This window comes from Nicotiana tabacum, chromosome 19 (assembly GCF_000715075.1).
Source record: "Nicotiana tabacum cultivar K326 chromosome 19, ASM71507v2, whole genome shotgun sequence".
NCBI lineage: Eukaryota > Viridiplantae > Streptophyta > Magnoliopsida > Solanales > Solanaceae > Nicotiana > Nicotiana tabacum.
Window position 1 is genome coordinate 701,142 of NC_134098.1, and position 11,871 is coordinate 713,012.

At 35.8% G+C, this 11,871-nt stretch overlaps 1 protein-coding gene across 3 annotated transcripts; it reads right to left on the reverse strand.

Annotated features, from left to right (window-relative positions):
* Nucleotides 1-48: 48 nt before the first annotated feature.
* On the reverse strand, nt 49-10,711 carry LOC107800475 (transcription factor MYB3R-1-like). 3 transcript variants are annotated; one of them, XR_001651423.2, is made up of 13 exons: nt 10,623-10,711; nt 8,129-8,323; nt 7,462-7,510; nt 6,465-6,522; nt 5,767-5,861; nt 5,317-5,420; nt 4,572-4,700; nt 2,714-4,445; nt 1,689-2,005; nt 1,391-1,505; nt 1,062-1,259; nt 851-942; nt 49-451 (listed from the first exon to the last, which is right to left on the reverse strand). XR_001651423.2 is itself a non-coding variant. In XM_016623648.2 (12 exons), exons 2-12 carry the CDS (start codon nt 8,200-8,202, stop codon nt 326-328), a joined length of 2,997 nt encoding a protein of 998 aa, XP_016479134.1. In that variant the 5' UTR covers nt 8,203-8,323; nt 10,623-10,711; the 3' UTR covers nt 49-325. The 3 variants fall into 3 exon arrangements, 2 of the variants coding, with proteins under 2 accessions (XP_016479134.1, XP_016479135.1); XM_016623648.2 differs by lacking the exon at nt 851-942; XM_016623649.2 differs by lacking the exon at nt 851-942 and having other exon boundaries at nt 8,129-8,318; nt 10,623-10,709.
* Between the last annotated feature and the right edge of the window lie 1,160 nt (nt 10,712-11,871).

Sequence of the window (11,871 nt, forward strand, 5' to 3'; positions counted from 1 at the left end):
TCATGTCTAGCAGAGTATAAACAACAATGATAAAGATCCACATTTTAGGAGTAACTTCAATTGGTACCCTCAAATATATAGTTAGAGACAAATGTCCTCCATTCATTTGTTCGCCAGTTTTTCCTGTTGCAGTTGTCTCAACTTACTGCTGACAAAAGAGCCAATCTTAAATGGCCAACTCAGGGGAAACTCGACCGCCAAACGTTTTCACAATAACATTAGCAACAAGCACAGATGTTGCCACTTCCGTGATACAATATATATATGCACACGCATGTAAATCTTAAAAATGTTACAGCCGAAAGTTCTACCTTAAAAACACTTGTTATCTGCAATATTTCAACAGGTAGGAGGAAGGACTTGAAAAACTGTTGTTGCTGCCAAATTTGGTAGTTTCCTTTCCCTTTCCTGGTGTTCCACATTCATTGAAATCGAGTGTGCGTCTCTCACTCTGTTGAGGGAAAGATATATAATCAGATACACATATCCTAGTTTGTCATTCTGCTGCTATAATGCGAGACAGGGATAACTATGTTCCGCGTGACATTTGAGAGAAGAGATTTTACTATATTAAAGACTATATGAAGCTACAAGAAAGCTGTGTTCCTAATAAGTCATAACTTACAGTAGAATGATAATGATGGTCAAGTGTTTTAAGTAAAAAACTGCAAGGTTATTGTTTAAAACATGCCAATAAATTAGTATAGGATATAAAAGATTAGATAGAAAATGAGGAAAAGAAATATTTAAATAGATTAAATTAAGGGCAGCCAGTGCATGAAGCATCTCGCGTTTATGCAGGGTCCGGTGAAGGTCCGCACCCTAAGAGGATGTGATGTAGGCAGCCTACCCTTATGCAAGCACCAGTGGCTGATTCTACGGCTCGAATCCGTGGCCTATAGGTCACCGGAGACAACTTTACCATTGCTTCAAGGCTCATTACTGTATTTAAACATAAGGATTTTGTAAAAATAACAATATGTATGGGATATGAAAGACGCGTTATCAGATCATTTAGTATAAAAAATTCGTAATCATGCTGACATTGGGACCAGACGTACCGTTGCATTTGAAGCCTTACAAATTTCATCTGCTTTCTGTTTTTTGGAATTCCTTTTCGACAAATTTGTTTCTGGAGTTTCACTTCCCAAGATCTGATGGGCATCTGCAATTGAAGCTGCTGTCTGCTCACTTAATTGCTTCATTAACCCAATAGCATCATAGCTTCTGTCACCAGGGCTCATAAAACGCGCAAGATCCTACCAAGTGAAAAGAAAAAACAAATCAAAGCACTAAAATATGAGCACAGAAATGCACCGTTATCAATCAAAAACAAAAGAGCATGAATACATAAATGTGAAAAGAACTGACAAACACATAATGTATATACCTCAAATGCAAGTTCTATATCATATCTTGTGCTTGGCGGAAAAGAATTCATGAACCATGGAGATTTCCATGCTGAAGGAGATTCAAAACTCCTTTTATAAGGTGTCTCTCCAGATCTGTAAACCAATCATTAGGTCAATGGATCATTAGAAACGAATGTTCAGAAAAAATCCTTTTAAATCAATCATTAGGTAAAATGGACGGATAGGAAAAACTTTGTAGGCAAGAAATGCTATATTATCGAGAAGTGAGACAAAACAGAACAGAAAGCAACGGAACAAAACATTCAGTACTCTTACATGCTTAAAGTCTCAGTACCAAATCTATTTTCAGAATCTTCAGCTGTATTCCCCAATGCAGCTGATGTAGCTAGGACAACACTGCTTCTACGCTTCCCACGTATGTCAGGAGAGCAAACAACAGAAAAGCATGAAGTCTCGAAAGAGGACGAAACAGTAACTTGATTTGATGCAGCTTCAAGTCGTCTAGCATACTGCTTACCCAGAGCTTTATTACTTAGACTTGTAGCTCTATCACACTTGATCAAGAAACTATCAGGAGATAAGAACAGGTCATTTGAGCTAAGCTCAACCAGAACTCCAGGAGGCTGTTTTACCTGATATCAGGAATCAGAACTCAAAAGCTGTAATTAAGTTAAAAAGAGGATACAACAACAACAACTACGCCTCAATCCCAAATAAGTTGAGGTCGGCTATATGAATCCTCACTTTTTCAGTTAAGCTCAACTCATCTCATGATACTAAATAAAATAAAAGTGAAAAAGAAGGTTAGTTATATATATATATATATATATATAAAAACAATAGTAACAATAATAGTATTAGAAGTTCTAACACAATAACAAGTCTAAAATCTATTCCCAACTAGTAGATGTCACCTATTTCGTCCATCCTCTAAGTTAAAAACGAGGATGCTTTGCCTAAGTAAGCTGAATGGGTTATATAAACCACATGGAGAATCAGCCAAGAGCAAATTTGTCTGAATCACATTAAAAAACTTAAAAATTGACTTTGAAAGAAATGCAAATAGCAGAAACAGAAGTGATGAATATCGAATTATTCAGCATCCCAAGACTATATCTGTAACCAAGAAAATGTAGCCCGTGGAGAGCTCTGATAGTAACTAGAGACTTCATTCACCATGTGAGATTTAGTATTCCGACTGTGAAATTGTGGGGATATACTTCTTTACAGAAAAACACTATCTTGAATGGAGGTCCTCAACTGTCATGCCATCACCCCATTCCCAAAAACAAAAAGAGTGATGCCAGAGAAGAAAAATATAATGACAAATTTTAACTCACCTTTCCCATTGCATCATTGGCTCCAGAAATTTCACCCTCCTCTTTTCTTCCATCTTCTGAGGATGGTAGATTTTCTCCGTCTTCCATAGACGCTTTTTCATTTGCTGACTCATCAAACATATCGTCTAGTCGGGAAAAGTTTGAAGTCATATTAGAGAATGATTCCTGATTGAGATCGCTTTCAAGCCTTTTCTCACATCTCTTTTCTGACAAAGGCGACAGTAAATGACGATGTCGCTTCTTTAGTATAGAAGGTGTCCCTGTAAAAGTTTTGGCAGCACTTTTCAAGATAGCATCTGGACTATCATCTCTTGATGGTGAATCCCACAACCTTAATGGAGTAAGGCAGTTGGCTGAAGTCATCATCAACTGCCGGATGCCAAAAGGGCTATACTCTTCCTGTGTATCTGAACCAGATTGCATAAGATCACAACAAAAGAAAGGAACATCTGAGCTTGGAAAACGAGGAGGGTCGTAGCATAAACCTCCTCCATCTTTCTGCTTTTCTTGTACAAATGATTTTTCATTCAGCAGACATGTTTGAACAGTGTTTGATGTAGTTGAGCCAAGATCATTCACAGGAACTATCCTTGAGGAATCTTTCATATGATCTGGGCTTTCAAGCGGAGGATTATGGAACTGATTTAAAACAAGGTCAAACACAGGCGATCTATCCTCTGAAGAAAATTGTAAAGGAACAGAAAAAGGCTGATGGGATGAAGCTTCAAAATCATCAAAACTTAAAGCATTGCAGTTTTGTGGAACCATATCTCCTACTTCAGGGATCTGATAGTTTGATGATCGGTAAAATAAAGAATATGCAGGTTGACCACAGCCATTAACCCCAGTTTCAGAGGAGCATTGAGGAATTCCTTCCTCAGGGTATACCATCATGCAACCGTCCACACAAACAAACATTTCGTTGGGATTATATGGACCCTCAACCACGTTTCCTACATTAGTAGTTGCTTCCATGTCATGGTTTTCATTGCCATTTAAACAGTGCACGGAAATCCCTGAAGATTCCTGAATTAGCTCGGGAGGAGAAATATTAGGTATGTCATCCCTATTAAACTGCCAATCTTCTTCCATGGAATTGCCCCAGTCATGTGATAAATTATGCTCAAGGAACTTGGAATCCACAAGTTCACTAGGAACTTTTAGCATTGAACAAGAAACATCTTGAAAAACCGGGTTATAGTTCCTACAACATGGAGCAGTGCTGGAGGTTGCATCCTTTTTACAAATTGATTCCTCCGACATCCCACCATTCTCTCTTACATGCACAAATGTGTTGCCCAAGTCACTTGTAGACTGAGAACAGCCAGCAAAAGTAGAGCCTTGACTGCATTCAGGCACTTCCTCTGCTTCCGTTCCTTCTTTGTGAACGCTTTCATCTTCACTATTTTGTTGCAACGTCATAGAAGAAGAAGGGACTGATTGGTTCTGATGGTTGACATTAGGCAGAGCAGGGAACTGTCCAAGTAGACCTGATGCCAAATATGAGTCCAGTTTCTTTTTAACAAAACTATCCTCCGCTTCTGTTCCTTGTTTGTGAACGCTTTCATCTTCACTATTTTGTTGCAACGTCATAGAAGAAGAAGGGACTGATTGGTTCTGATGGTTGACATTAGGTAGAGCAGGGAACTGTGCAAGTAAACCTGATGCCAAATACGAGTCCAGTTTCTTTTTAACAGAACTATGCCAATGATTCTTTATTGCATTGTCAGACCTGAAATTGACCATAAGATTTTCCATGTCATAAGGAGCTTTGAAAGAACTCTCTGAACAAGAACTCAAAAGAAAATCAAGACGGAAACAAACTCTTGTCAGCATAAAAGTAACACCTCAAAAATACCTTCCATGCAAAACTTTTGCTAACTCTGCCCACTTGTTTCCATAAACTTGATGGGCACGAATTAGAGTCAATTCCTCCTCTTGTGTCCAAGGTTCTTTGTTTATTGAAGGATTCAGATGATTGTGCCACCTGAAAAGATCACTCATAAAAGTTATTATAACATTCTTAATCATATAAGCAGATGAATTAAAAGCTTATTCTTTCAGGGAGTAATTTGCAACCTCTATGTCAATAAATCAAAGGAAGTAGAAAAAATGTGACACCAACAGAAGTCCTATGAAATCAATGGATACACATTACGAATTTATATTTTGGGAAATAAGAAGTAACAAATATTCTTGAACAGCAAGTGGCAGTAGTTATCTGCCTCCAGCTTGTCATGCCATCAGCATGCATATATTTAAGTTTTTAGGAGGTTTGTTTAGTCATTTAGCCGAGGAACAGCATCTAACCACTTAGTGAAAAGGGTTCGGATATGAAGTCACACAAACACTTGAAAAATGAAAGTTCTTTCTGGGAAGACTGCATAAAAGTGAGCTTGTGATGTTAAAAGAGCAGCTACGAATGCAAAATTCTCGATAGAGTGAGTGAGACCATAATGTCAAATTAGTAAGCAGAAACTCCACAAGCAACAGCTCTTGACATTTCACTTGCCGAACATATTCTGAAAACTTTGGAACTTTATCATAGAAGAAGAAAAAGAATACATTGAATCATTAGATAAACAGAAAACTGCCGTGCTTACCTTTCCCGACATTGCTTTCCAATACGTCCTGCTAACTCTTGTGCAATGGTGGACCATTTTTTGGGGCCATATCTGTTCACTAATTCGATTAGTTTATCATCCTCCTGCATATAATTCAAAAGAGTTAAATTAGCATACATAAGGACATGGATTACAAGTTCTCAAGAATTGCACTTCCTCTGCCCCAAAAATAAAACGCTGGTCAAAACATCTAATTTCCATTCTCAATTCTGTCAATGGTTTCAGAATTTTAAAAAAAAATAAAATTTAGGTATTTGAAATCTACATCTGAAAAGTAATACAAGTCATATATTGTATAATTATAAGTTTTAGAAATTGTTTGAATAATATCATAGTTTGACTCCCAAAATAGTATAGTGTCATATAAAACGGGACCAAAGGAGTACTAAAATATGATTCAAATAGGCTAATAGGAATACACTGTTTTACCTCCTTAGTCCATGAGCCTTTGACAAGTTCGGGATCAAGAACTTTCTGCCACCTGTGCAAGCATTGCACATCTGTCCGGTCCTTAAAACATTCCGCTGCAAGTTAAGTCTTAGATTTTAAGCAATCAACGTTTATTATTTTTCATGAAAAATATGACTAGCTAAATGAGTAGAACAAATAGGGCAAGTTAGCAATGAATAGTTGTTGCAGAAGCTGATAGCACCACAAGTCTTAAGCTATCAGATGTTTATGATTCTGGCCTGAGTTGGAGTTGGTTTCCAACTTGCAACTGTCAGTTTTAACAAGTAACACTTACTAAGAAAGGATAGAAAGTGCATTATTGCATGTCAAATGGAGAAAAAAATGTGGATGCTACAAGTTACTTTATGTTTTGAAGTATTGTTATAGGAAAAGATCGAAGAATTGTCCAAAGCAAAGATGGAGTTTCCCTTCCAGGAAAGGAGGCATTGTTTTTTAAATGATCCTTACAGAAAAGAAAGAGGCATTCAATTTGGGAAAGGAGAAAAAGAAACACAGAAAAATCAAAAGAATTGAATAAACATAAAATGAAACCTCTAAGTTTTAATCCCTCTATCCCTCATTTGAGAGAACTCTAGATCTTAGTGAAAATATGAGCAGTATGCCCCTAGAGTGTAAGACGTAGTAGGTTAAAGAGAAGAAAGAAACAATGTTTTTACCAATCCTTTTCCAGCTTTTCCCCTTAAACAGTTGGACAGCTTGACGCAAGATTTCATCCTGAAAGGGATAAAGAAATTCGCACTGTAATACAACATAATTGAGATTTGAAATGCACACTCAAAATAATGCATGGTCTCTGAAATGTACTTCACCACATTAAAAGTTTAAAGAGACACTAACTTCATAAGAAGGAAGAGCTCAGCCTAGGGTTTTAGAAGTGAACCATAAAAGTCCAGAACTAATACATTCAGAAAAAGTTACTAAGATGAGCTTGTAAAAGCTTTTGACAGATTTTGGCTTCTGCTTATTCTAAACTCATGACTTTGCAGTTACTACTAGCCAACGCATTTTCCAGCATGTTTTCTTGGGCCTTGATCTACATTCATTGAGATCATTAATGTAAGGCAAAAGAGAACTAGAGTGGCTCAATACCCCTCGACCAAGAAACAATTCCGGTACAAAATTGAATGCTATAACAAATACAAAACAAACAGAATTAAGTAGCAATAGATTCATAGACTAACCCATCTCATTAATCAGTTTGCACAAGAAAAATTCTGAACTTTGGTTTGAAGCATCATTGATTTCTCCTCAAAGTCTATGCTGCTCGGACTCTCCGAAAATGTCTCCAGGTGCGTGTCGGATCCTTCAAAAGTAGTGCATTTTTGGAGGATCCAACACGTGTGGTAGCATTTCGGAGAGTCCATTCAACATAGCTCAAAGACGATAGACAAGTAGTTTCAATCGGCTACCAGCATTATGCAATGTTCATATGTCATGGTGTTCTGAATTTCCATACTAGGAACGAATTACCACCCTCCTCCCCCCTAAAATCAGATAGAGCTAAACTATTTGAATCCTTAACACAGCATATTACATTACACATACACAAAAAGTGGGGGAAAAAAGAAGAAAAGAACATAAAACCAAAAAGAAAAACACTGAACAAATGCACATGTTTGCTAATTCATTAGGAAAAGCCTGCTTAGAGCTTACCTCCTCAGGAGTCCACTGACTGGAACGTCTCTTAGGACCACTCGTCCTCCTGCAAAATTCACAAGAAATAATGAAAAATTCCACAAACTGTTTAAGTGAACTCTTCTGAAGTTCAAAATGACAACAGAAAGGGTGAATATAATAACCCTCCCAAAGCTCACAATCAAGTATAATTTTCAATACAGTTCAATCTAATTTCATGGAAAGTATAGAACAAAGTTAACTGAACTGACTAGTAATATTCAGGCAAATAGATAGATCATCAAATGTCCCCAACATGCATCCAAACTAGACAGCCAAGTTATGAGAAGAACTATCAACCTTTAATGGGTCTCATGAAGCACCAGAATTCCTAGTGTACTCTGTCAAAGATTAGCAAAGTGTCGACTAAATTATACTAGAAAGTTGAATTATCTTTAAAAATGATTTAATTCAGAGCAAAAAGGCTGCGTTACCTTGACCCTTAAATTGAACACTAGGAAGTCATTTTTCGAAAATTATAGATAATAGTGAAAATTATATCTTGTCTGAATATATGTTACAGAGGTAACACAACAAACTTATTCTGGCTTCTTCTCCTACATTTCCATCTACTTGTTTTGATGCATCTCTGATTTCTAACTACCTTGGAAAAGTCAAAGAAAGTCGATGTAACTTGATGAATTACCCGTTCAAAGGCTGAACTCTTTGCAGACTACTGATATCATCTGAAGGAGTCGTGCTGGTTTTATCACTTTCCATGGTCGCTTGAGACAAAGGCAAATCTGGATAATCCAATATCCAAAGGTCGAAAACTCTGTCCAAAATGTCTTCCCAAATTCATTATGTGTCACACCTTAAGATGTAAGAGATCCTACCTGATCTAATGACAAAATAAGATGAACTGTTAAAGCACAGCAGATAACGTGATAGCTGCTATGAAGCTGATCTAACAAAGCATGAAATAAAAACATTTGTAGAATTTTCTAGGAGGAAAAATGAGAGAGGAAAATAATTTATAATCCCATCATTACAATGGTTTCATACGAGCTAAATTTTTAGAATCAGTAACCTGGATTACCACAAAAAAACTTAAACAAAACAAGGAAAGTCCTTATTCCTAGCACCAGAAAGTAGTCTAGGCAATGAATTTTTTTCTCGAAATTCAGAACTAAAGCCAAAAGATACTCTTAGCCTCTGATTATGCACATGTGTTAACATTTCCAATTTAACAGAAACACAAATCTCCATTTATCCATCCCTTTCCTGCTCATCTATTGATCAGAAAACCTCAAATTTGTGTAATAAAAAACTACAAGGCAGAATCAAGCAAGCAGAATATATCAAATACAAGAACATTCAGGAGCATTTTAGTGTCCTCGAAATACGAGCTAAATCTTTAAAATGAACTCTCATAAATTATAACAAAAGGTCAACAGTAAACCAGGAAAGCTACTTAATCGCTGGTCTCTACAGCTAAATCGCTGGTCTCTACATCTAAACGCAGGCTGCACAAACCACAAAGGCCCTTTTTCCAACACTCAAGAGCTAACACCAAACAAGAAACTATTCATCCCCTATCACAGAACATGTGGATAAAATTTGCATAAATAAAAGATTACAAGGCGCAAGTCAGCTGTACAGAATTTTGCAAATATTCTGAGTCATCTGAACACTAGTATGTGACACCCCAATTGAGCCGACATATTTGATCTAAGACACTAAAAAAAAGAATCTCGTGGGTGCACCAAACTAACTAAGAATAATAGATCATTCCTCACATGTATCCCTCAAAAACTCTGCTATTTCCCTCCTTTCACATGATTCACATGTTTGCAACGGGGCAATGTTGGATGTCCTTTCACTAGGCCAGCCAACAACCATAACCAGTTTAATTTAATTCATCACATACGTGTAGCCACCTGGCAATGTAACAACCGGTGAGCACATCTTTGTTTAAACATCTACACAAAGAGCACTAGCTAATATAAGTAATCTTTCTCTTTCTCAAGTTCTCAATGTCTGAGTCGCTCCCCTTACTATCAAGCAAACGAAGAAGTTCACCTGCGCTCACTAGGAATCCAAACTGAAACATACGGGAAGCCCAACTCCTCCCTCACAAAAAGCCTATGATAATATAATTTAGCTAGAATGTGTAATCACTTCTCAACCCCCTAGTGAGTATCTTTTGTTGTTTGTAGAGTGTTTTCACCAATCTCACAAAATGTCTATAATGAGATAAAGATTATGGACTTAGGATCAATAAACTATTCAAAATTGAAGTTTAATGGAACGAAGTAAAAAATATAACTTTAAATCTATAAATTTCCCCATCAATTAGGTAACACTCTTTCCGCATCCCAACTAATATTGACATTTCATCCTTTTTTTCCTCTTCTGATAATAAAATTAAAATCTTACCTTCATATGCCACTACCACACCAACGTAAAGCCAAAGCTTTCTTAAAAAGCTAATGTTGCTTCATTCTTCTTAGCTTAAAGCTGAAAAAGATGAGCAACTTATACTGTCATCAGAACCATATTTTATAGGACGATTGCACTAAGCCGAAGACTAACGTAAAAATAGTTTGATTATAAATGAATCCTCTAAATGGTGAATTCGGCGGGCTATGAAATGGACATGAATAGAGTGGAATTGATAAAAGAACTTAAGCTCTATAAACTGACGTTGTAAAAAATATTTACACAATTAGGTCACTTGAAAATTATTTACACATTCAGCTCACTTAAAAGTTTGCGATTGAGGCTTAAGTTGATTGATCGATTTGATCTGATGGGCAAGTAAAATTAGAACACTCAAATTTGAGACAAAAAGAAAGAAAAGTAATTACATATGTGAGACACTAACCTGAATCAACAAAAAACACAAAAATTTAAGCCATCAACAGAAAACCCAAACAGAAAAGTAAAACACTTAATCAAACTAAAATCAGATCACTTCACTGGGTATTATTTAATTCAATCACAAACTCAAAGTTGGGTTCAAGAAGCAAATTTTATATGAAAACTATGCAAAGATTTGACCTTTTCTTTTTCAAGAATGCAAGAAATCATCAAGAATAATTCGAACGACAATAATAAAGCAATTAACTTCAATCAAAAACACCAAGAATATATACAGAGAAACATTTAAAATGGTATTTAAAAAAAGGTGTACTCACCGATGGTACGATGAACTCGGTGAACATTAGAGAGAGAATGCGTGTGTGTGTGTGTGTGTGAGAGAGAGAGAGAGACTAAGAAGAAATGGTCCTAGGAATTCAAATTGTTAGGACCGGTTGACGGTAAATTATTTGTAGATGAGATAATCTCAGCCGTTTGATTGTTTCTATATTTGGTAACTATTTCAAAATATTTAAGTGCAACGGTAATGTTCTACTTGCTACCGGTTACCTGTCATCTTTTTTTCTTTTTCGTTTGAAGGAAAATGATCTAAATTTTGGTTTAAATACGAATATTGATTTCTTAATTGTTTAAAGGAATAAGAATTTCTCTATTGTTAAAAGATTTTATTGCAAAATATTTGGCAAAAATCTTATTCAAAGGACAATCTTGAATCTTGATGGTTTTCGCGGCATATGTTTATCAAATATTACAAAAGGAACTTCTCAAATGAATTGATCAAACATAAACTCTTATTTTTCAAAAGTATTTTTTCGAAAAGTACTTATAAAAAACTTTTTAAAATAAGTAATTTTTGGAAGCTTTACTAAACTGGTTGTTAGTGATAGTCAATTTCCGTTGATAAACATCAAAAACTTGTTGTTAAACCTATTTAATCGACGGATTATAAAAATCTTATCTTTTATCCATTTTTCTTTTTGGCAATGAAATGAAATTGGGTCGAAATAGGAAAAAATGATTATAAAGGATTGATATAGACAATCTGCGGCGTCGTTGATTAATTGTATTATGTAATCTTAGGACAATTATCTCTTTCTAAAAGACATTATATCAAGTAGGCAAAGATAATTGGGTCAAATCTCACTGTAACTCATCATTAATGTAAAGTAGACAAAACCACCGATGCCCAAAAAAAGTTCTTTTTCTAACTTAACTTATTTGGTAAAACTACCAACAATAACATACACAGTATTATCCCACACTGTGAGGTCTGAAGAGGATAGTGTGTACACAAATCTTACCTCTACCTTGTGAACAACAAGACGTGTAATTTGCACCATAGATGTTATCCCAAAATTATTACAGATATAGAGTGAATCAAGTAATGAACCAAATGGAAATGAGTCAGTTGCTGCAGCATTTAAAAGAAGCCAAAATTTCCTCCGAGATCGAGTTCACCATTCTAACAATACTTTTGGGTAAAGCTCAATACATGACTTAGGAAGTTTATCAAATGCTTAGTACGGAAAACATTACACAAAAGAATTGGTCAAATAATTTCGACGA